At 42.3% G+C, this 26,351-nt stretch overlaps 1 protein-coding gene across 2 annotated transcripts in view; it reads left to right on the plus strand.

Moving 5' to 3' along the window:
• Positions 1 to 26,351, plus strand: part of MARCH3 (membrane associated ring-CH-type finger 3) — a 75,964-nt gene that overhangs the window by 43,416 nt on the left and 6,197 nt on the right. For both annotated transcript variants that reach the window (XM_026056957.1, XM_026056958.1), the window contains 2 exons: positions 12,569 to 12,815; positions 14,004 to 14,211. In XM_026056957.1, the coding sequence (XP_025912742.1) occupies positions 12,569 to 12,815; positions 14,004 to 14,211 (455 nt within the window). The remainder of the gene's footprint in view (positions 1 to 12,568; positions 12,816 to 14,003; positions 14,212 to 26,351) is intronic.

Genomic DNA, 26,351 nt, shown 5'->3' on the forward strand with positions numbered 1-26,351 from the left:
GAATAAAGTTGTCCAGTTTAATTTTATCTATGAAATTTCAATTAAGTTCTGTCTTGTGGTTTTCATGCCCTAGTGCAGCGTTTCAGTAATTTGCTTGAAAATTATCGAGTAGGAATTGCTTTGTTTACAGCAATTATTTTTCATCTCCAGGTCTGAATGTCAGGTCTGATTTATTTGACCAATCAATCAAGTTTATTTGACAAGGACTAAAAGCATTCTTGGTGTGCTTGTTGCAGGAAGGGGAACAGGACTCTCCAGTCACCTCACCATATAGTGTTACACAATAAAACACATATATGTGTACAACACTAGTCAGTACAAGGAATGATCACTTTTTTAAATTAACTTGCAGTATTCCTATTTACTCTTAGCATCTGGAGTGATTTCTAGAGTGCAAGCTGCACAGTTTGATGAAAGACCCCAGAATTCAAGCTCAGAGGAAAATCTTTATGTAAACATGCTCAAAGACCAATGAGTCTGCATTTTGCTCTTGCTGAGAAAAATAAACTCGTTTTGTTCTCATATTAGAGCATCTTCCTGTGTGGAGGAAAACGCAGTGGGAGTATTTTTAGCTGCTTTTGTCTGAAGGGTAAAAGAGGAAAGGGAAAAGGAAAAAAGCTGAAATTTTAAGTCGTTTTTCTTTAAAGAATTTTTTTTCTTAATATTATTTTTGGAAGACTAATTCCCTTGTCAGTAAATATCAGAAGTTGGCCACTGCCAACTAAAACATGACAAGATAAAATAATACAGTCTAAATTCCCTTTAGTGAAAGAGAAGGGCTTGTTAAATGGCACCTTCAGAAACACATGGGGTGATCACACAGCCTGAGAATAGGAGAAAGCATATGTTTTACATATAAATATGTTTGTTTGGAGCATGCTTTGCAAAGCAGCCCATACAAGCTAAGTTTCATGTATTTACAAAGTGTCAGCAGCTGACTCACCCTGAATAAAACATTAGAAGACTTGAATCTACCCCAAGGAGTTTGCAGACATGTTGTAATACTGACAAACAGTCTACAGGGCAGAAGGGTGGAAATTGTCCCTTCCTTCCACTTAAGTTTCCATCGTATTTAATGCACATAAGCTTCAATACAGAATCCCAGATGATGGTTTGTTTCACTAGTGCAGATATCTTGCATAAAGCACTACTGAAAGCCTGAACAGGGTAAGATGGTTGAGGTTCATAGGATAGGAGGGAGAGAGGTGCTCAGTACAGGAAATAAATGTTAAGTATTTATGCAGATGAAGACTAGGAAAGAAACAAAGGAATGAATACAAAAATATCTGGATGATTTCAGGTTATATTACAGTGCATCAAAACCCTAAGGTATTCAGGGTAAGATAAAAATAATCTTTGTTTTCTTATTTCAAAACTTAAAGTCTTCAAAAGAAGTCATATTCATCATCTAATAAAGTTTTTGTTAGCAAGTGTAAAACTGACATAGTAAATATTGCTAAAATCTAGCATTAAAATATAAAGCTATTAAAAAGGAGAAATGTTTTTAATATGCTAGTTTTTTTATTTGGATGTGTTTTTAATTTTATTTTAGTTTTTCATATGTTCAACTGTTTTTCCTTTAACAGCCAGAACTAGAAATGTATTTTTTTTAATGAGATCATATTTGAACATAATCACACAATTGCAAGAGCTGCTGCTTGACAAATATACTAAAAATGTGCAAATAATTGAGTTAGCAGCAATGACCAAAAGAATTTCTATTTTAATGAAACTATCTGTAGAAAATYTGTAACCGTATTTCTCCGAGTATTCCATCTTTATTAATCAAAAGCATTTTCCTTTTCATCTCTGGCTCTATTTGCCCCAAAGTTTCTCAAAAACTTGTCTCCATTGCTAATCAGTGTTGCCTGTGTCCTCTATCTTGCAAGTGGTTGTATAGAGAGGTTGTTCAGTCATATCTCGTTCAAGATTTACACTGGCTAGACCACTGTGAGCCACTGAGCCATGTAAAACCACAGGTTTTCAGCCCACTCCAGTTTTTCAAAGATTTCCATTTCCACCAGCTTTGCACAAGCAGGAATTCAATGCTGTGCCCAATGCAGGAGGTGATGCAATATTTACAACATTGAGGTTTGAGCAAGTCATTTTTAGCATGACCTTACCTGGTCAGGAAGAATCGGATGAATTCAGCTACGTTTACCTGCATGAGTAGAAAATGAAGCACGGTTAGGAATTTAGTATGTGGGACAGGGCTATAATTCACACGATGTTAGCAACCCTCATTTCAGCCTTGCAGTGGAAACAGTGAGGACTATTTTTGAACATTCCCTGGGGAAAACATGACCTTGGCTGTATGTGAAGATTTCGCTTTGACCATTCTCCCTGGAGCTTCATCCTACAGCTGATGAACAGTTACTAAGAGTCCAACGCAAAGTTGGATCAAACGCAAGAGTCCAAAGCTCAGTGAAGTCAACAGTAACTTTTCCTTCAAGTTCAACAACACTTGGATCAGATCTGACTTGACTTGTTCTCTTTATGACTTTCTATTTAATCAGGAGACATTGGTCCTCACACTGTCTTGCTGCAAGGCTGAAAAATAGTTAGCTAGAAATCATCAGGGTGTAATAAGTGTAATTTCGATGAGTTTCTTTGGGTTGCTAGCTGTGCCAGAGAGCATAGATGTCCTCTTTCTGTTTAGCCTGAAAACATAGAAGTTAACATGAGGTCGGTCCCAGAGAGCACAGGGAGACGGGCTGCGTGGACGGAGCACCCCACGTGGCTCCATTATGCTTGTTCTGACAAGATGAGCACCAAAAGTGAAGGATGCAAATAGAAGAGAGTCCAAATAGAGACCAGAGGAGGTGTGTCTTGCTATTACCAAGGGTAACTGGGAGAACCCTTTTTGCCTCCTTGTAATCCTGCCCATTTTTCTACCTGCCTCCTGGGACAGGGTCGTGGAGGCCTTGAGTGAACTCTGACTTATCCCAATAAAACTGCTATTACTGGGAGTTGCAAAAGATAGATTTTCTGATGAAATCCTAGCTACTTGCAGAGAAAAGGGATTATTGAAACTTCTGCAGTTCCTGTCTTAAAGGAAGTGCAATATCTGTAATATACGTATTGTGCAAAAAAGATTGCTCTCTTCAGAACAAAGTACTCACCCTCTGATTTTCAGAGGTCAATCCTTACGTTACAGGAGTGACAGGGAAAGCCTAGTCCTTCAGCCTTTGTTGAAGGGAAAGGAAATCTTGTGGTGCAAGCTGCTGCTTACAGGTTTTGGGCCAAGACGTAAACACGCGTGTCTGGCATTTGGTTACAAAATCTGCTTTTTGCATCTGCATAAAGTGACCTAATTTAGGAAAATGAAGGAGACTCTAGTGCTTATTTTTTAGTGGAAAAATGAGCTTCCAGGCCTCTAAACTTGTGAGCTTTCAGTGTATCACTAGATATTGATTCTGTTGCTGAATTTCAGTGCTGAATTTCAGTGCTGAGGTTGAAAACACTTGCTGTTTAAACTACGGCCTGGAATGACACAATATCTAAACAAATCACTTGGAAATAGCAATTCTGAGCAATGGTGACCCCACAGCCTGTGGCAGGAGGCCTCTTCTGAGATTCACTTTTAGTCAAACTTACTTATATTTATTCACTAAGCTATATTTTTTCTGTGGGAAGGGAAACTTTCCAGTTCATACAAACCTAATCAAAAGAAATCAAAGGAGTGCTACTGCAGCACTTCTGAACATACCATCGTTTTGCAGCCTTAGAGTTAGTCTTTTAATAAAAGTTGCCTACGGTGTCTATCAGAGCAATAGCTAATGCAGTTGTGGCTGCTGCTGCTGGGACTGGTATGGTGACCTGTGGGGCTGCCAGAAGAGGAAGGAGCCAGCCCAGGGCAMGCTTTGCCTCATCCTCCTTCTAAAGATGGCATTTCGCAGGGCCAGAATAAGCAGAAGTTTGTGGGCAGGGGTTGGGAAAGAAGGGAGGGGGGTATGAAAAGGACACGGGGGTGAATAAAGGGAATTTGGTAAGTGTAAGGGTGAGTCCTTTCCTCCATCCGCAGGGATACAGCCTGAGTGCAGTCACCCAGCAATAGGTGCAGGCAAGCCTCGGCCTCCCATTGCAAATATGCTTAGCTTTGCCAGTTAGGGAAGCCTAGTAAGATTTTTACAGTGGCAAGCAACATAAAGGAGGTTGGGGAAAGAAACTGAGAAATAATTAATCATTCTGACTCCTCCATTCTAGACTGCCAGCTAAACGACGACATCCTTCCTCACTGAGGATGCTTATTTTAGAACAGCAATTTTTTACAACCCCCGTCCAGAGTAATCTTTACCATTCACACTCCTGTCCTCCTTCCCTAATCAATCAGGCAGAAGGCATGGACCAACTGATATTGCTCCCACACCAGGGAGCTGAGCACTCTGGAAAATCATAGCCCAAAGGAGCCACATTAGCACACAGCAGCTTGACTTGAACCCCCAACATGCAGGCGTGCAGAGCAGGGGTAACTGGGACAGTGTTACAGGGGGCCGGCGGGCAGAGAGATGGTCTTCAGCAGAGCTCGCTCCTGCATCCAGTGCCCACGACCGGCAAGTACGAATTGAGTGGATCTTTTGGGAGGCTGGCTTGTGAGAGCAGGCTCTTGCCAGGAATTTACAAATGCAAAATTGGCAGCATGTACAGAAACGCTAGCTTATTTTCCTGGATTACACTTAGTAAGAACGCTAGTAGGCACATGGTGTTTTACTCATGTCTTGGTGCTACCAGCTTCTGCTGGCACCAGAAAGCCCATTCAGGCGAAGGGTGGTTGTAGAAACACAAGTTGTGCTGCTGTCAGCTTGTCCTGCACCAGAGAGCCTGGAAGCAGCTGGTCTGGCTCAGGCAGCACATAGCCAGGGCTGGGAAACTTGCTCGGGGCACCCAGCATTTATGCTGAATCACAACTTCCTTCTGTTTGTCCAGTAATCCAAAATGTCTTCTAGGAAAAATGAGACAGACATGTCTTGCATTCCTACTCATATTAGGAAAGACGTTTCCACTAGAAAAAACTATTATTAGAACAGAAAATTGAGGGCATCATTACTATTTATAAATAGTTGTGAACTATATTTGCATCTACTTTTTTATTATTAATGCAAGACTAAAATGGCACCAAATTAAGAATTTATGGCATACATTATCATGTTTTCTTAAATGCTTCAGCTGGCAAATTTTATGAGATCTCCTTTTCCACTGGTGAAATCTTCCACTTTTGACAACTAGTGAAAAAAGAAAAATCTTAGCAAAAGGCTTAAATTAGCAGCTATATAAACATGTAAAGCAAATTATTAAGGTCCACAGTGCCAGAAAAGGTAGTCCATTCCTCTCATGAAAAGTGGTTCAAGGTTCAGGGCATACAAAAAAGGAATCATTGATTTATGGGTGGACAGTGATTTTTTAAATGCAGGGAAAGACTGTTAAGGACTATTCATGCTAAATTGCTTTGTGCTACTGCTTCAGACTAGCACTCATTTCTTTGATGTGCATGTTTATAAAATTACACTTTAAATGCAGCCTACTTCATGGTAGTTTTTAAGAGACCCTGGAGCTCTCTACAGTCAGACCAGCTGAGTGGAAAATGTTGATCTACGGCATGAAAAATTAGTAAAGCACGGGCTGAAACAGCCAACCTGAAATTGCCCAATATCAGTGAAGTTCGGTATTGCACTACTTACTATATGTTGACATGGTTTACAGTGAAATCTTGCAAGGATCATAAAGTTTACCGCTCTCCTCAATGGGTAAACAAGTATTGCATTTTCCTCTTGCAACATTCTCAACTGTCTTTCGTAGCTCCGTGGAGCTGTATTTTTTTTGTTAAAAAACGAATGCTATTTAATAGGTTTTATGGATTTTTAACAAAAATTTTCTTGAATATCCTACTGGTGTTGTAGTGTTCCAGAAACACTGTGCCCTTGTGTTAGTTCTCCTCTGTCTTTCTCAGCAATATCTTAATTTTAGTGTTTTGCACCTCTACAATTAACAGTTTAGATAGTGTACTATATAGCCTCCTCTAAACTAGTCAACATGTGACTATCAGACGTAGGAGTTTTTTCATCTTCTCAAGATGTAGAAGATCATTTTTAACTCTGAAGGTCTGAAGACACTTACCTGAGCCTCACTCCTCCCTGTGGGGTTCAGATGTTTCTGGTGAAAGTTTCGGTACTTTTGCAGAGCTGAGCATACTGATTGTACTGACACTTATGTCTCCTGAGGCTGTAGGAGAGCATTTCCCATTATAAATCATGGTCTTAGTTGCTTTTATAGGCTTAGTTGCTTAAAAGAACAACCCTGGTACACACAGGAATAAGATCATGCAACAAGATCAAATCAGAGTTGAGAAGGAAAAAGCGAGAGTGGGTAATGAGCTGGGATCTGGGAGGGACAGGTGCAGAAGAGACAAGGCAAGGCCAAATGCAGGCTGAAGAGGGCAGGCAGAGGCAGGTGGGGAGCCCAGGCCTTGCGTGTCCATCAGGCATCCTGGTGGCACGAAGCTCCTGARCCTTCCTCACTGACTGCTGCCAGTTGATTTCTAAGGGACCTGCTGAAAGGAGTATGGATCTATCCCCCATGTCAGCTCACCGCATCTAGGGCAACAGCTGTAACTGCCCATTATTCCGTTAGTTTCTTCCCAAAGTAATCCTCAGTGGGTTTGGGATCAGGAGGGAATCCATGCAGTTCTGTATAGTGCAGCTTGGACGGAAGAGCCCAGATACGCTTAAAACAGCAATTCCAGCTATGAGCGCCTTGGAAATGACATACAGAAAACTCCTTAGGAAGAATGTCGAAGTTACAAACATGAGAGTTACAGATCCCCAGAATTAAAAATTGCTTTTCTCATGCTGTTTCAGAACCTCTGTGACCATGCAACTTTCACAGTACTCCAGGATCATTTCTTAACGGGTAAAAAATTAGGAAGTTTCACAGTACACTGTAGTTGGGAATTCTGGTTCTTCTTTTGTGCTCTCAATGGGAAGGTGAATCTGAGAGACAAACCAATATGTCCAGGGCCATAGAGCAAGTCATCCGTCACTACAAAGCCTGTTTGAGTCCCTGGACCATATTGACATAGCTGTTGTGGGATGTAGCTTAGTCACAGCTGGCATAACCATATGGGTATTTAGCTCTTCATGGTGGTTGCCAACCTGTGCTGACTTCTGTCCTATGGTAGCTAAACCAGTAGTTTCATTAAAGCAGAGATCTTTTGTGCAGTACTGGTTTATCTCTCTAAGGATCATACAAAATCAGAGTAACTCAAAGAGGGACATTTTCTACAGTGAGAAACTCAAAAAGTTGGGACTCTGTCTTAAAAAGCTGGATGACACAATAATATTGCCTAAAACTGAATGAGGGAAAGATGAATTCGTATCCTCCATTTCAAAAACAAAGCAAAACATAGAATTTAGCTGATAAGCTTAAAAGCTAGTGAAGAAAACCTTTTTCACATGGCATGTAATAACTATATCAGAAAACTATCAAATTCAATAAGTTGCATTAGAATACAACAATTTTCATTCTAAGTAATTAACTAGGATTAAGTAATCAATCTAAAAGTAATTAACTAGGATTGTTAGAAGAAATGAAGAAATAAAGGCAGAAGGCCCTTCCCCGAGAACTGGACCTTTCTCCCAGATTGCAGTATGACACGTTCCAATGAGACACATGAAACTATGGCCATCCCCATCACCATGTGTAACAAAATGTGGTTGACTTCCTTGTCAGTCAACCAAAGATGTGATTAACTCCTTTAGCCTTCCAGAAGATGGCTCGTATTTTCTTGCTGTGATCATTGCCCAAAGCTAGCAATCCCCTGGGGAGGCAGTAAACTAGACACAAAAGGTACTGGGTCTTTAAAGACCTAGCCCACTGTCTAGCCACATCTAAATTAGGCTTTCAGCTTTACACTGACATGATTAAATACTCTTATTTCCTGATACAGAATTGTATCTGTGCTCCAAATCTATTAAACTGTCCTGAAATACACATCTGTGATTTTTATAATGGTAGAAGACCATGAACACAAATCACTGTTCTTTGAATGCCACTTTTTTATAGAATCATCTGTGCAAAATGGACTGGTTTGTACCTGCAGGATCTGTCAAGCAAACTAAGGGACTGTCATGGGCCTCTGCAGGACATGTGCCCTGTCAAATCACACAGAATCAGTATGTGACCTGGTTTCACTCTTAGCCTTTAGCACAACCAGTCTGCCATTTCTACTTGATAGCAGGTTGTAATTTTATATTGAACACTTGGCTGTGGATAGAATAGAGAAGGAAATATTCTTCTAGTGTGTATAAATACATGAACAGGAAACAGAAATAAATTTTCAAAGACTATTTTTAATAATGGCTGCCATACTTCTAGGAGAACTTTCTCCATATAGCAACATAGTGTTTTTTGTGCATGCTTTTAAGTCTTGAAGCTGATTGATGCATGCTTGAGTTGAATTTCTTGAAACTAATAGGGCGACTCATGAGAGTATGGAATAAGAAAGGTGAATGGCTTGCCAAGTTTGAAACTGTATGACTATGACGGATGCGTTATGTGCTATTTTTAATAAAGGTGCTGAAAAAAAGGACAAGCAGGCAATTCACACAAGAGCTCTGTGTCAATATTTGTGTAACTTTTGCATCCCACTGCTTGAAGCATAAGATCTTTTTGTCTCATGCGGATCAAAACCACTTAGGGTTTCAGCAAAAAGAAGAAGAAGAAATCTCCCCTGGTTAAAAATAATCCACTATGGTAATTAAACTCATCAGCATGATAATGCTTTGTGGATTTTGAGAAATGAGGTCAATTCATGCACAATAGGCAAAAGCGTAACAAGAATTACAGCTGTAGGTGCTTATTGTACATGCAGATGAGTTCTTCCTGAAATTCCTTTCCAGCTTAGCAATGCTAGTTTTTGGCATCTCCTTACATTTGAGTTTAATTCAATAAGAATAACTGTGCCTTGCTCACTGGCATTTGCAGGATCTTGTGGTTTCTCTTGATACAGAAGTTATAAATCTCTTAGAAAGAAAAATAAACACTTCATAGCACATAAAGAAATGGTTGCTGAGCTCAGTGGGGGAGTACTGTTAGCAATAATCAGGAGTTGACTAAGTCCAGAAGTAGTTCGTCTACGAAATGAAGATTACAAGTGCTTGGTAGCATCTGTTTGTGGGGCTAAGAGCCACTTTTCCAAAATATTGCATTTATTGATACAATGCCAAGAAGAAAAAGACTTCCAGGTTTCTTTTGGTATCCCCCAAAGCCCTAGAAAGCAGTCTGGATTTTGGAATGATTGGGAAAAAAAAAAGGAGCGAGCAGACAGGAACGAGATAATAAGATGTTGTTGACCTTATATTTTAAACACTGGGGGTGGTAGCCAGCAGAGCAGATGAAAAAAAGAGAGCATAAGTTATCACTAACATTTGCTGGAATAGCATTCTGTAAATTATTAGGGGCAGAAGGATACAGCTTGCACTTGAGTCTTCTGCCTAGCCCCAATCTGACCTCGGACAATTTACTTAAGTACACTACACCTCAGGTCCCTTCTGTAGTTTCTTGCTTCACAGTGACAATGAGGTTTAATTTATTAACTGTACGCATAGTTCCTGCAGTTTTTTGGCGGAAATAACATAAGTAAGTGCAAGCTACTGTGATCATCTGCATCTCTTAACTGTGCTAATTAACCACAGGAGTACACTTGTTATTGCAAAACTTGTGCTTTTCACATCTCTTAGGTAAACCAGAGCACTGAATGCAAAAGTAGTGCTCAAGAACATATGCGAGACTTGCAGTGTTCTCTGAGGAGTATTTAGCCTATAAGCCAGGGAGTGAAGAGCATGGAGTAAGTCGTAACTAGGAGACAAGTAGATGCTATTCCATTTTGTCCTTCCATAAGGAAAACTTGTGCTGATTTCTTTCAAGCCAGAAATTTGAAATTTCTGAAGACGCAGAATGTCTCCAAGAATGTGACAACTAAATTGAAGGCTTTTTTTTTCTTTTTAATTTTCACACTTACGGTACAAATGAAATACATGCGATACCTCTTGTTTTACTTGATATCTGCGAGGTATAACACACTGAAAAAGAATTTCTTCTTAGCTGAGATTTTTTCAGTTTGTGATCATTAAACAGCCCTGAAAACAGGATTCTTGTACAGCTAATTAAGGTAATTGCACAAAAAGGTGAAGAGAAGAAATATTCCAGTTGCACATACCAAGCACACTATACTCTTAACAGCGATGGCTGGAAATGGGAGGGTCACTCTAAAAGGCAGTTATACCTTGCCACCTCCCATCAGAAGATCTCATGTCCTGAAAGTGAGAAGAGGGAGGCAGAGACTGGTACCAAAGGCAAAGTAGAAAGGCTAGAGCAGCGAAAAGATCTGGGTTAAATATTGCAGTAGTAAGGTAGTCTTAAAATAGATTCTGGATAGACAAGAGCTGTGCAAGGTGAGTGGGTGTAGCAGCACAGAAAAGAAAGAAAGAGCTAATCACTACATTTCTTCGAACATACATCCATCATGCCAAATCCAGCCCCTCTCTGAATTTCCTACCATCTGAAATAACCCTTGGTATTCTGGTTTCTCCCATCTGTTTTTGCATCTCTCCCTAAATACCATCTGAACACAACCTCCTGCTTTCAGTCTTCATTTCTGCTCTTCTATTAAGAGATCTGTGACAGATTTCCACCTCTTTGGGGTGAAAAAACATTCAGACAGAACACAGTACGTACATATAGGTGAATACTGTCTTTCTGGTTTTGTGGGTACACAGATCTGGAATTCCTTGAAGTCAGCTTTGACTTCAGATTTGCTGTGTGCTTCTCAGGACAATTCATCTTCATTATTTACCAAAAAGTTTAGTATTATATCACCTGGTATGTAATTCCGTAGTTGTATTACTTGCAAGCGCATACACTAATTTTGTGTGAAAATGACTCTTCTGAAATCGGGAAAAAATGTGTGGTTATAACTTCCAACTTTCTAACAAAAAAGTTAGAAAAGGGTAATTTATACTTGCTGCACTGCGCTGGGATATCAGTGCAGTACTGTACCCAGGAATTTGGATTAACATCATTGCTGGGATGTAGCTACATGGTAAGAGGCCTGTGCGCTTTAAAGTTCTGCACTTATTTGCATCATCTGGTGTTTCAGCACATGCTCTTGAACTCATCAAGTGGCTAATGGATGTGTTTGTAAAGGCTCAGCTGGTCACTTTATACGCAACGATAAACCCGCTGTTGTGCTTAATGAGGTCAGTGAAGCAACCAGAAAGGAAATACATAATTCTGTAGCATGGGTCTGTAAGCACAGTACTGCCTTGGCTTTTTAAGTTTAATGAAGCAGCTACTCAGCAGCTGAATATTCTTGCTGAACAGACAGCATGGATTTTAAAACTGAAATGTTGCTGGAATTCACATCCCTACATGCTCTCCTTGGAGAGTCCATGGCTCTTACTCTCTTACAAAGTCTGCATCTTTTATGTGTTAATGGTTTTGAAATCAGCCATTTGCTTCATTTTCATTGTAGATGTGGGCCAGGGTCTGATTTCCTCCCTTCCCTCTTCCCTGCACGTTATATCCACTGTAAGCTGGCTCAGCAGCCTCCTGTTTGCTCTCTGGGGTATGCACTGTCTGGGAAGTAGCTGAAGCGATCCCATAAAAAGGACACGTTCCCAAGCATTTCCCTACTTCAGATGCCTTTCCAAGAGTATAAGCCCCCACACGAAAGCTTGCATCGGACAGGGAGCCTTCAGAAAGTACGTACTGCAAGATCAAATTACATGATTTGGTCCAAAAGCCCTGGAGAAACGCCTCTGCTTAAAGAATGGATTAATGATTAATTTTTAAACACAGTGTTTGTCTCCTGCCGCAGCGGTACGATACAATAAGAGCGGTGCCTGAGGCAGAACAGTCTTTCTGGGGGTTAGCTGCAGCGCGGGCAGAACCGTGTCCGCTTTCGCTGGGCAAACATCCCCATAAGAAACCACAGCACTCAGAGGTAGCTTTGCGCCCAGGGGGCTCAGGGCGTGCGAGCAAGCCTCTTCCCCCTTTTACAGACGGATTAATCTGCCCAGCCAGTACGTTTTTGGTGCCGGAGCTGGAGAGCGTGCCTGCAGGCGCACAGCCCCGCATCGTGCCTCTTAAATCATGCAGCCTCGTCTAACTTACACATACAGCGAGCAAGCAGCGTCACGCGAAGGTATCGGGAACTTGCGCTCACAGACTCTTTGTCACCAGCATGATCCTTGCCTCCCAGTTACCACAACATCACATAAAATACACTTTCCTTAAATGATGGGAAAAAGAGCAGCGCATATCAGGGAGCCATAGGCAGCGATGATATCTGCCTCGCCCGGTGGCATGAATWATTACGGCACACCGGCCATCATCAGGGAGGTCCGTGCCAGGCAGACGCACAGGGTAGCGTTATGTGCCGGGTCGGCGCCCTGCCGCGGGCCGGCGATGTAACGCACCGAGCAGCAAGGCAGCATTTCCACGGAGGGATCTCGGCTGCTAAGCTGCGGCGCGGCGGCCCCACACTCATAACCCGCCTTTTCTCGCTCCCTAGATGGGGACCCTGCGGCGGCGCGGCAGCCACTAGCGGCGAAATTGCTGCGCGTTGCCATGACGACGAGCCGCTGCAGCCACCTGCCCGAGGTGCCCCCCGACGGCCTGGCCCCGGCGGCCCCCGCGGGCAAGAGCGCCAGCGGCCCCGGGCCCGGCCTGGCCGGCGGGCGCCCGCACTATGTCATGCAAGTGTCGGCCAAGGACGGGCAGCTGCTCTCCACCGTGGTGCGGACGCTGGCCACGCACAGGTACCACCGGGCACGGGGCCGGGATGGGGATGGCCCTCTCATGGGGTTGCGTTACGCTTTGAAACCACGCAGGCGACTACAGGCAACATGCGTGGCTTTTTGCTTAAGAGTCACCACTGTGAGATGGTAATTAAAATCTCATTCCAACTTTGTAATGATCAACAGTTAAGTTCTCATGATTGCACTTAAATTAAGAAGGATAAAGCAAGCTATCTAGGGATGCACCTGGTCAGGTGAGTCAGCTGCAATAATTTATCCTGGTTGGTAGGAGGAAACAGCAGGAGTCCTGCTCGGGCCACCGGTGCAGGCCATCCGCTCCCTCCTGGTGAGTTCTCATCCCCTCCATGCTTTGTGCACATTTCATCCCCAAGGCGTTGGTGCCCGCTGGGCACAGAGTACGGGGCAGTGCGGCGTCTCCCTGCCTCCCTTTCTCCCTCCTGCTGTTGCTGATACTTCCACCACGGCACATTTTACTCCGACTTCCGCTCCCAGGACAGCTCCCTGGGCAGGCAAAATCCATTCCTAGCTCCACTGCTTGCGCCAGCACCCAAGTGACAGAGAGCAGCTCTTCCTCCTGTTGATGCACGACGGCAGATCACATGGTGAAATAAATGCCAGAACTATAGCCTTCGAAACACCAAGCTGCTTTGGGTTGTTTTGTTTTGAATAAAAGCAAGACAGACTATTCTTGAGGATTTAGCAATATGCAGACTGGATAGTCTGGTCAAAATTCACTTTCATTTCACCAGTGTAAMCCTGGAAAAATGGCCCTGATCTTGAAGTAGACCTGAATTTTAGCAAAACAGCAAAGAAAAGTTGATCTACTGCACTCTTAGGAAGAGTAAAGTTATTAACTACTACTGCATGTGTGACATGGCAGCCTGAAAGAGCTTTYCCCCCATTAGTTGTAATAATTTTTTTAGAGCCATGCATTTTGTCCCTGTCCAGGCAGGACGCGCTAGCTCACATGTGCATGCAGAGCATCCCCATTTCCATGTTCTCAGACTGCTGTAAAAGCAGGTGGGTCGTAGGGAACGGGACAGTTTCCTTGCACTTCACTGCAGTTACACTTGAGTGAGATCCACTGAGGCACCAGGGGCAGAGTCGGAGCACATACACAGAGGGAAGGAGGGATACCCCAGATCGCAGGCCCGTACGCTGACTGGCAACTTCTCTTTCCTCATGCAGCAGCCCCTTCAACGACAGGCCGATGTGCAGGATCTGCCACGAGGGCAGCAGCCAGGAGGACCTGCTTTCTCCATGCGAATGTACGGGGACSCTGGGGACGATTCACCGCAGCTGCCTGGAGCACTGGCTGTCATCCTCAAACACCAGCTACTGTGAACTCTGCCACTTCAGGTTTGCAGTAGAGCGCAAACCCAGGCCCTTGGTAGAGGTCAGTAAATGGGGGCATGTCCTCAAAGGCTTAGCTTTAATGAGTAAATAATGGCTGGTTTTATACAGGGATCACAAAGCCTTTGCAGCTTCACTGAAGCAAAAGCAAGCTGTGAGTTTTGGGCTTTGGGATATGAGGGCAGGAGCTCAAGGAAAGGGAAAGAATAACAAAACCTTTATTTTGAAGCAGATCAATACAAGTGATAAGAATGAGATTGATGTTTTTGCTTCACTGTAAGCATAAGTGAAAGTTGTGGGAACAATGTGCAGTGAATACCTACTGTACCAAGCAACCTGGAAGAGGGTGGTAGACAGATGTGATAGAACAAATTAATAATTCATCTGTGGAATGCTAGACAAACATCAGTATTCAGAATATTTAATATAGCTTATATTTAATATATATTATTTAATATATAATATATATTTAATATTCCTATAGGTAGGAATTATCTTTTTCCTTTCTTTGAGAGAGGGAAAACCAAGAAGCCCTAGAAACCTAGCTTCTGCGTCCAGCCCACAAGAAGGAATTGTTCTTGCTCAGTGTCTGGCATTTTTAGCAATTCTTGAATGGCCTTTTGGCCTCCTCTTGCCTCAGACTAGACAGTGAATTGGACAATTATTTCTCCCTTATCAATTTAAATTCAGTTATTGCCAACTACAGATGTTTTAGTGGCTGCATGACACTTTCCAGATTTTTTTTTTTAATCCTCAGGGGAAAAAAAAAGAGACAGCCAAGATCACTATCTTTTTTCTGTTAGTGATCTTTTCTCTCCTGTACTTTCATTTGAGAAAAAAAGTAAAATTTGTAGTTCCTTTTAGAATCAAAAGTGAATTACAAATAATGACATTTTATAAAAATAATGAGAAGCATCTTATTGTACCAGTTGGTGACACAAATACTTAAATGCTAAGATTGGATTCCATACAACATATCCTTCCTTTACATCTTAATTGTCACAGTAAACTGTAGTAGAAGTGGTTGAAGGAGACACAGTATCAAGAATAAGGGCAAGGGGGAAATCTTGTTTTCCCGCTTACTCACAGATAAGAGGATACAGGGTGAAAATGACTTCTGGAAAGCAGACAAGAGGCTTGCGTGGAGAGTGGGTGAAAAGTCCTTACTGAAGACTACCAAAAATGTTTTTTGCTGGATTAAGTAGTCAGACACACGTTTGTGTCTAACCTAAGGATATCTTTATTCTTCTTTGGAATCAGCAAGACAGAGATGTGTAATACTGTATTTAGTTCAAGATCTGCAACCTTGTCAAATCCAAACCAAGGAAAGGCTGGGCCAGCTCTGCTCCGACTGCCAGTTGCTCGTTGACACTCCTAGYGCAGCTCCAAGCCCTCCCAGGAAGCTGGTCTCACTTTGAGAAATGCTGGTTTTGAACGTTCTCAGGCCATCAGTGACTAAACAGGGAAACCATTATGGTTGAGCAATCTCCTGTAAAGGTAACATTTTCTTTTGGCCAGCTGCTCTGAGCCTGCATCAAGCAATTTTCATTTGCACATAGGTGGGGTTTTGGTGCAAGGATGCTACCACTTGGTTTGCCTTCTAAGACACGAGATGTTGAGACAGCACAAAGTAAACAATTTGGTTTTAGAATCCAGCCTCTTCAGRCTGTTCCCTTACAACGACCGCTCATAAAGTTTTCTTTGCACAAATGGAATATGACATTTTTCAGAGCTAATGACAATTGAAGAAGTTGAAAGCGAGAGCTACCCCTGCCCAAGCTGGGGGAGTCCAGCCGCTTGATCATTCCTTGATGAAGTGAGCTTTCTTTTTGACAAAAAGCAATAATAAGAAAAGATGTCTTTGGTTGCTCGACTGAGGACAAATGAGAACCAGGTGCAAGAACATTTTGAAACATAGTACACATTGTTAAATGATGTTTTTCTCTTTACTACCTAGTCTTTTCTTGTTTATGGGCTACCACAGCTGCATTTTTTTTTTTTTAATGCAGTGATCAACAGTTATGTGCAGTTGCAGGAAAGATCATAATAAAAAAAAAAATCAGTTCATTTCTATTAGTATAATTTAGGTTTGTACTTAAAGTTGTGCTTATTTATACACATAGTACTGTTAAATCTGAAGACCTCCCCATGCAAATAATCACAGCAAATCTGAAAGTTTGCAAAGCATAACCAAAGCAAATTCAGGGGCCAGATTCTCTCACTTTGTGTCCTGAAAGCACTGTGCTGTCCGTCTCCCTGTATTGCCTACCAGGCGAGGGAAGGGAGCGAGATATGTCAGTCCAGAGATGTGGTAGGACCAACTATCACAAAAACCTGCTGTAACGCTTGCACTAGTGCCAAAACAGAGTGAGCACCTGCTTTTGACTCCATCCTGTATTGACAGCTGGGGTGGGAGGAAACCAGGGAAGTATAACCAGCTCTCTGCCACCATCACCCCCCACTGTGCTCTGGCACAGCTCAAAACATGAAGCCATACCTGAATCAAAGTTCTCTTCATTTGGTAAGATAATTAGTTCCTCTGAACTAGATAACGGAGACGGTAAATGGTCCTTTCAATGGAGGCAAATGATGAGTTTACCTATGTATTTGAGGAGGTCAAGAGGGACTATTACACTCAAAGTCATTTGTAGAGCATAGCCTATAGAAGCTTTACCCCATAGTTCCTCAGCAGGCTATATTTTATATAGAGAAAATCCCATCTGTTGGTCAGTGATAAGTAGTATAAAAATGCTTTAAGCAATCAGTCATCATATTCTTTTCTCCTAGAGATTTTCCATTATAAAAAAACCAATGCTTCTGTCTATTCAAAGAAATATTACTCACTTTCTCAAAGGGGCCAAACAACAAACAAACAAACAAACAAACAAACAAACAAACAAGGTATTATATGTTTTCTTCCTACCCCTTTACTGCATAGATCACTGCTTTTACAGGGCTTAGCCATAAGTGTGGGGGAAATCTCAACAGAAACAAACTGAGATACTTCACTTGCTCCATCTAGAAATGTCACATCTGACAAGCATTCATGCTGTTAGCACCCAGGAGATGCTGTGGCAGTAGGGGGCTTGAAATGCAATGAACAGTAAGTGGCATGGCTGCTTGTTCAGCCATATTCCTTCCTCCCCTGTGTACATTAGTATGGAAGCAGCAGAGGATTTCTTGCTGCGCTTAATGATTTGGTCAGAACAGGTTAGTGAACCCACTCCATTTCTTCCCCCCATGTTGCTAGTTTGCTGTTAGTTCATTACTAAAGGAAAGCAAGTGCTCCATAAAAATTCATTGTGAGATGGCTTTTTGCTTTTTTTGAGCAATTGCCCATGTTCAGTCTAAGGATGTGGGCCCATGCACTCAAACAGGAGATCTCCACCTCAGGTAGAAGGGACATCTCTACAGCTATATCCTGCCTCCTGCATACCTCATGTAAAAATACAGTGACCACACACCTTTGCTTTCTGTCTGATAYCCAGTTAAGTTAAAGCCTTTTTTCTTCCCTACCAGCCTATGTTATGAGTAACAGCCTAACTTTTCCTGAATTTTTGGTTGGGGGCAGGGGGAAAGCAGTCCATTTTGACCTCTACTTCCCCTTTTATCCTTTGTATCTTGCCTCCATGACAATCTTCTCTGGTCAGCTGAGTTTCAAGCTACGTACTTGTTAAGGGAGACATCCCTTGATCTGTGACATATGGCATGCTTCTGTTGTTTGGGGGAGAAACATATCCCAAGAAATGTACAATCTGCTGACTGTCTTAGGCCCAAAACTCAGCCAGAGTGACAGAAAATGCTGTAGTACAGTCTGCCAGGCAGATTCATCCTCTCAGCCTTGAATGTGGAAAGCTTCAGACATTCTTGGTCTACTTCTACTTTTTTGACCCAAATTCTTTTCCCCAAAAGAAATATGTTTCTGAACTATGAATCTGGCATTACAGCAGGAGATTGGCCCCATCTTCAGTATTCAGGGAAAATGATTTGTTCATCACCATCCACCTCTTGTGGCCCAAGACCTGGTTCTGCATAGCAGCATGTGTGAGCTCTGGTTCTATGGCTCTGACACTGGGAGATGTGGACTGTCCAAGAAGGAAGGAAGAAAAAGAACAGATTTTGCTACCTCTGTGCCTCACTTACTCATTCCAGCTACATGGGATGGAGGGACACTGTACATTGTTCTTCAAGCCAAAGCAGCACACCCCAAGGAAGTGCCTGCGTGTCTCCTCCTCTGCAGGTGTTTGCCAGAGGTTGGTCAGCCAAAAGAAGTTGTCTTCTTTATATTCTTCCTAATCTCCACATTGCTGGCCTAAATCCATTTGTCAGGAGTGCCTTGTGTGATTTTTACAGTCATATGTAAGAATTGCTTGTCTTTAGAGCCTTCACAGATTAGTTTGAGTGGCTAATGCACTATAGGTAAGTGCAAAGAGAGTACAGGAGCCCCCTGTGCCCCACCTGATGTTCAGCATTTACATGCCCTGATTTGGGTTGCCTTGCCTATGGACCAAGCTAACTGCAAACTGCTGTGCTCCCACCAGATGATCTTGCTTTCAGTGGGACTTCTGCTCAGTGACTGGATGGATGCTCTCCACAGSACCTGAGACGTTCTCATTTCTCAACTACTCATGAACTTGCTTACAACAGCAGCCCTGGAAAGAACTTGATCAACTGTTGTAAAGGAGTAAGAGATGGGCTGTGCTAGAAAAAGCATTCTGGGCAACTATAAATTTCTCTCCCTGCTCCTCCTCTCCCTGCTGGAGGGTCCCTAGCAAGTTCTGGCATTGAGAAGAATGAAACCACCAACATCAAAGATAATCTACCAGAGCATAAGCTTTCTGTAGCACCTTTGGAGTGGCCATTTAGAGTCATATTTCTGCTAGAGACCATGGTGCTACTGAGGCACTTAGCAGGCATCAGCAGAGCAAGTGCAGCCCCCTTTCTGTTGATTTCAGTGCTTCTCCTTCAGGAAAGGGGATTGCTTGGAGTCACCCACAACATTACAATCACTTAAGAAGGGGCATTTGCAAGTAATCCAATGTATGTTGTGCACATGCACATTCCCAGTCCACACACCTTCCCCCAGCTGCACGGCTCACAATATTACWAAGTTCAATTCAAAAAGTGCACCTTGATACATGCCAGATCTGATCCCACCTTTTCTACCATAAGCTAGATGTGCAGCTGTACTTACTGCTGGAAATAAGAGGTCTATAGCACAAGTGCTTGGGAACACAGGTATCTCCTATTGTGAGTGTGCCCAGCAATAACAAATCCCAAAGAAAAGCAGCTACTGGTAAGCAGCCCTACTTCTTAAGTGTCCTAATTACATCACTGCTAGTGAGATCTTAGCTACATTTGACACAAACCAACCAAGCTGATGTAGCAGAAACTCTGGACACTGGAGGGGAAAGAATAAGGGGAGGGGAAAAAAAACAAAACAAAACACCACACACMCCCCAAACCCCCCAAAACTCACACACCTATAATATGTGTAGACGTGATGTTCTTTGCGATAAACCTGGAAGGATCTCAAAACAAACCCAGTGAAACTAAACTGCAGCAGTTAGTGACTTTATAGACCTCTCTTTTATATAAGCTTCTTTTTAACACTTCCTATCCACAGCTTCTGTGACCCTAGAGACATGTGACGTTATTAGCGTAGATGCTTCTGCTGTATTTCAACATAAAGTTTAGACAAGCTTGATATATCATCTTCTCCATTTTAATTTCCATATTGCATCTATCTTGCTTCCATTTGGCTTAGTATAGAAACAGACTCAAAACATGGCACTTGCAAAGTACTTAAGCTCAATAAAGTGTTGCTAGAAAACAAGCAGATACAACATAAAGATGGCACAGCAGCATTAGGCGACCACATAAATCAGACTAGTGTTGCTTGTTATTTACACATTTTAGACCAAGCTATATTTGCTATCTAATGGTTTGGCTTTTTTTAAAAAAAAAATAATAATAATAAATAAACACACCACACAACACTTCATTAACAATATAAAAACAATAAGCAAGACAGCATGACTAGGAGAAAAAAATAAATAAATTCAGAGTAAACATCATAATATTGGTTAGAAGTGAACTTCGGTCTTTTCCAATCTATTGTTGCCTATAGAGTTCATACTAGAAAAGAAAAAAAACTAACTAGGCATGATATGATTAGGAAGGGCTTACACTGTAATTTAAAACTTCCAGAAGCCTAACACTGAAATATGAGTTTACTTTCTGTGTAGGGCTTTAAGTCATGCTTTTTATCTACTATGTTTTTTTTTTTTGAGCTTACTTTTCCTCTCCACTGCCCAGTGAAGTAAACTGTTAGCATTAAATTACTGTAACAACGAGACACCAGATCTGCAGCACATGGTTTGTGGAAGGATCACTCTTAAGCCCGGAAGAAAAGCAGTGACTTTGCACAGTCACCGATATGGGAAACGTGCTCGACTCTAGGAGCCTGGAGGCGCTGCAGCAATATGGCACGCCAGGGCAGGGGGAAGGCGACTTGGTGACCCACTGCCACGAGGGTATCGGCGCTTGTTTCAAAGGTGAGAGCAGAGCACAGAAGAAGAACTGGCAACAGAGAAAGCATCCATAAGATGGGCAAAAAGGAGGCTGGCCAGGAAATAAAGTGAACCACTCCAACTAGCATTAGTTCAGGTATGCCAAGAAGGCAGCCTGCACGATGCCCAATGCCAGCGGAGGGTTCCTCGCTGTCCTTGGGACAGGGGCTGCAGCTGGCAGGTGCCTCCTGGAGACCCAAGTCACCCAGGGAGAGTTTAAAGCATCCTGGTAGCATTGCAGGAGAAATGCATTTGAGTTAAAGAAAGTATGACAAAAAAAAATAATAGTTAACCCCACTGCACATACAGTTTTGGGAACATAACCTGCTCAAGACTCTGGCATTTTACACTCAGAGTACCAGACCCCATTCATTCCTCACGGGGAACAACCCAGAGACCCAAACAAGCTGCTCACACTCCTTTAAAGAGAAGCAAAATGGTTCCTTCAGTTTTACAGAAAAGTTTTGCTCCAGTCCTTGACTTTTCCCAACGAGCCCAAGTCTTTCTCATAGTGCTAAGAGCGAGAGTGCAAACAAATCAAACCAAATAAAACTAACAACTTGAAGAAAAAAGGCAAAAACTACTTACCAGAGACCAGACTGTGAGATCAGAGCGCTGCAGCTGTACCCCTCCTTCCTGAATGTAAAGGCCAACTATCAAGGAGGAAAAAAACTTGAGGAATGTTCCCAGAAGAAAGTAACTGAACAATCAGAGAGTAAAGGGCTGCTATGGAAGAGGCCAAATGCTATTCTTTAAGCACTAGTARGCTGGAGGGGAGATACTGTAGGTTTTCAAAGGTGCAGTTCTTTATGTTTTAAATAAYGGTATCAATGCCTTTCCTTTTGAGATCCTGATTCTGGAACAGAGTTCTCAACTGCCTCGTTGTCAGCTCTGTCCTGCCAGTAGCATCTCCTATCACCTGGGGTCAAAGGCTTCTTCTTCCAGGAAAATAGGTGCTTAGGTGAAAAGTTGTGTTGTATTTCTGTCTTTTGGGAGGTCTACCAAGCTCTTATTAACTATCCCTTTAGTTCCCACACATTTGAGCTTTTAGATCAGGACTTTCGCGATGTTACGAAATATGTGTTGCAAATAGCAAGTCTACCTTGCTTTCGATTTAAAATGCAAAACATGATTTTTGTTGAGTGATTTTCCTGAATGCTTACTTTTGTCTGCCTAAGTGGGAATAGCAGCGTCCAAAATAGAACAGTGGCTATGCCAAACATACAGTAAAAGGAAATATTGTTTCTCCAAAGCACCAAAAAAATCTTTTTTCTTGACACACCTTGAAATCTTTTACATATTACAAGTATCACCTGAAATATAAACTAAAAGTGGGTAATAGGAAAGTTGAATAGTAATAAACCAGAATAATGTTAGAGGGTACAATATTATTTATTTGGGCTGCAAGAAATTTCATAGATTTTACAGCTCAACATGTGTTGTTTGTTCTCACTATCAGATAATTATCAATCCTGTTTTTAAACGTTAAAATTTTATAATCCGGAAACCTACTGGCCACTGTGTTATTGCAGCTTGGCAGAGTGCTGTATGTCGGACCCCCGTCCTCCGCTCTGGCGAGGAACCCAAGGTCTGGGCTGCAGAACCACAATGCTCTGACAGCAGCAGAGCCTGCAGCACCCTGCTTGCTTACGCAGTTACAACCAAAGGTTGGCTACTGCCTGCACTGCAGTTTATTTGTCTAGCAAAACAAACAAAAAAACCCCTAAAAAACAGTATCTTACACTGCCCTCATAATAAACAAACCTGCTCTCTCTGCTTTTAAAGACATGCAAAGGAAATTCTGCTATTTTAAAAAGTAGCTTTGGCTCATGCAGGCATCAACAATTAAAACATTCCCTGCGACCTTACTTAAAGTAAGGGTGAAGTGCAGACCTGGCTATGAACAGGCCATCACTCTAGCGCAATAAGACTACGGAGCTCAGATCTTTATCTTCTAGCTGTCAAATAGACATTGTGGAACATCCTGGTTAGCTTCACTCTGCCCTTTCTAAAAGCAGCCCGTGGAAGACAATAACACTGTGCCAGTAATTGCATTTTTGATCTAGGTAGGAAACCCCCAAACTGAGTATTTTTTCAAGACAGCTGAAAAGTAACTGTCAAATGTTTGTTTTCCCTGGAAAAACATTAACCTAGAAAAGTTTTGAGTCAACCAAAATGTTTCATTGCCCTGAAAACAAAACAAACCTACTATTCTGGTCCAGGAGGCTTTAATTTTGAATTGTGTATGGGTAAACAGTCTCAAAACTTTTCACTGAAAAAAGGTTAAAGTAAATATTTCAAGTAAGAAAGTATTTGATCAAAACTGTCTGTTCAGATTTCCTTTTCTTCTTTGGTGAATAAACGGTCTGTCTTAAAAAGATGTCATTCATCCAAGAGAAATACTCTCAAAAACACAGCCAGTATCAGTCTTTCCTCCCTTAAAGCTGAAAGCAAAAAGCACCCATAGGTCACTGCAGGAATGAAACAGAAACAATAATATTTGCTAGCAGTTTTGCTTGTTTACTGAGTGTTTTCATCAAGCGACGCTGCAGAGCTATCGGCACGAAAAGAATGAAATGAACTGGTAAAAGTTTGATGTGTAGTAAGCTATTTTTAGTTCAGAGGGAAATAAATTTAGGGAGGACAATTCCTGCCTGTCTGCACCACCCGCCTCCCCCATTTCATACGGGGCAACTATTTAAATACCTTAACTAAAAAGCAGCATGAGGGATTTTCTTCATAGTCTGCAGAATCTTCTTTGCTGCTGGTATAACTCAAGCAATAGTTATGTAAAATCAATTTTCCAAGCAAAATGTATAGAATTAAAAAAGGGCTTTCCGGCAGAAACTGGTAACAGCCTTAGGATCTGACCCAGAAAATACTGTGCACACACATTATTTAGTTTTTGTGAGTCATCTAATGGAAGCTAGACCTATGAGGTAAGTGCTTCCAGGATTTGGCCTTTGGCAAGAGTGAAGTGGGCACGTTTGAGTTCATAAATTTGGAGGTGTTTTTACAGTGGTTTTCTGCTGGCAGCTCTTTTTATTTTGTTGGAGAAGTTCCCAGTGAAAGCATTGCAAAGGTGCGCCAGCGCCCAGGTGCTGCTTGTTGGGATTGTGCCCTTCTCCGAGTGYAGGACTGCACGTTCCCGACATGTGGCACGGAGCGGCTCAGCCCCTCTCACTCCTCAGAGGAGCAGCTCTCCGAGCTGTTCGGGTCACTGAGACACGACACAACCTGAGCCAGTTAAAGGAAACTGAGCCCATCTGTTTGTCCCCAGGGTTTGAAGTTTCAAATTATTTGATGACGTCAAATAAACATCTCAGTGTATTCACAGTGAAAGGGGATTTGGGGCAGTTTTGGAGATCTGGTGGTGTGTGCAGTTTTTAAATATCAGGTTAAGCTTTGGAATGGAATTATATTAGATTCAGAGACGTATCCTTGTACTCCATTAATTGGCTAATAGACCAAAAGTCCTCCGGGGACTGTCGCAAATCCACCTTAAATTCCAGAGTGCTGGAGTGTGCGTTTAGTTGAAATATGTGCGGAGATCCTCCAATGAAGTTCAAAAGTTCAATTTAATCTTTCCGAGGTAGCTAATCATCTAAATTCAGCTCTGCTTTGTGAAGTAACTGCAACAAATCCTTCTGGGTGCGCCGTATGCGTCACCACGTGAGATGCAGGAGCCTCGGATGCGGTAACAGTGTTTGCTTGTGTCAGATGCAGGATGTCAAAATCCCTTTCAAAATTTAAGCAAGCTCCTTCTTAAAACTGTATCAGCTTTGGGGAGTTTTGCTTATACTACGCCTCCTGGGAGGCTGCTCCAGAACTGGATCCTCTCCGACAGCTGAGAATTTTTTTCTGCTTCTTACCCTAAATTTATTTACAGCCAATTACAATCCATTTGTTCTCAAGCCAGCATTATCCATTAGCTTAAGTAGTACTTCTCCTTCACTGATGCCACCCTCCAGGTCTCCCCTCTCTTGGCCAGCCCCGAGATGCTTTTATAGAGGACGGTTTTGCTGGGATAAATGTGTCAAACTCTCTCAGTCTCCCCTTGTGATGGGGGCTCTCAGTTTTGCTGGTCCTTTTCTCCGCTTCAGCTGAAGCGATCCTTTCCTGGTGGGCGCAGGAGACCGTCGCCAGTGGGTCTCAGCGGAGGTTTTGCCGGTGCCTGGGGGCTCAGAGCCTCTCTCCCTTAGCTCGCGCCGTGCTCCTGGCCGCGCACCTCAGTCGCTCCCAGCGCCGCAGTCCCTACCGTGCTGCCCCGCTCATTAATCCGCTCAGCACTTTGGGGGAATCGCTGTGTGGGCTGCAGTTTCACACGAGGATTTGCTGACCTGKTTTTTTAGCTATAAAGTAAGTTGACAGTGCACATTTTAAAGCAAAAGACCGAAACCCAGAGTCTAAAAAGAAGCAYATTTAGAAATTTGCTACTTCAAGAGAAAAATACACGCTGTGACTGAGATCCATATAGCCCTTGAAATTATTATTATTGAAATTATTCATTGCTTTTGACTTTTATTTCAGAACTAGCTAATGAAATTTCCCCAGCTTCTAAGGTTAGACTGTGGAATAGTTTTTTGGGKKTTTTTTTATCTATTATTTAATACTGCTCTTATCTATCCTGGCCTCATCTAATACATGAATTGCTCCAGTAAATGGAGTTGGAGACAGTGCAGTGTGTTCCTCACCACCCAGTTAAAGGGGGGACAGTCCCCGCTGGTGCTGAGATAAGGAGATATTTAGCGTTTTAGGGTCTGCCCTGGGAAAGTGGTGAACACCTGCAGTTCCCACTTAGACCAGGGAGAAGTGCAGGTGCTCAGCAATTCTCTTGCAGGTCACCTTTTAAACAAATACTTTTCGCAAAGCCTTTTGACAGTCACCTTTAAAAGCAAAATCCCAGCTACCAGGCACTTTCCATTCCTCTCGTTTTCCTGGAGGTTTCTCATTACAGGGATTCATGGAAATTGAACGAGGTGAAGGTTGCAATCAGTCATGTCTAGAAGCAACCAAATACAATGTGGAACTGGTATGCATGCACCCTTGGGAGTGTTTTTAAGTAAATGGAATAAAACCTCCAGAAGGAAGTGGTGTGAGCCTTGCACACGTGACTTTATAATGCCTCAATAAATTAAAAACCTGTTCAAATGTACCTTAAGCCTCCTTATTTTGTATAAACTCTGCCCCACTATTCTGGTATTTTAAATAATCTTGAGGTTAAGACAGTGCTTGAAAAGAGGAAGGCAAACCAATATTGCGTCTCCCTCTTTAACCAGCATCTTGCCTTACAGCTTCTTGCTGGCGTACCTTGTAGTAGCACATAGTAGTTATGAAGCACTTTGCACTGTCACAGGATTTTAAAAGTACTTAAGCAATTTAGAAGCCTACATTGTACATAAAAATCATTTATAAATAATTTTTCTGTTCTCCTAAATTCCTGAATCATACCTGAAAATGGATCTTAGGCTGCCAAATTACCCTGTTGCAATTAAACCTTGCAAAAAACCTTGTGAAGTAGGTAATTTGTTATTTCCATCTGAGAGAAGGCAAGGCTGAAGCAAACTTGTCTGCTGATTTGTGTCCTTCTGCTAGTGCCAGATGAGAACAA

The sequence above is a fragment of the Apteryx rowi genome, unplaced genomic scaffold (genome assembly GCF_003343035.1).
Source record: "Apteryx rowi isolate R43461 unplaced genomic scaffold, aptRow1 scaffold_135, whole genome shotgun sequence".
In the NCBI taxonomy this organism is placed as follows: Eukaryota; Metazoa; Chordata; class Aves; order Apterygiformes; family Apterygidae; genus Apteryx; species Apteryx rowi.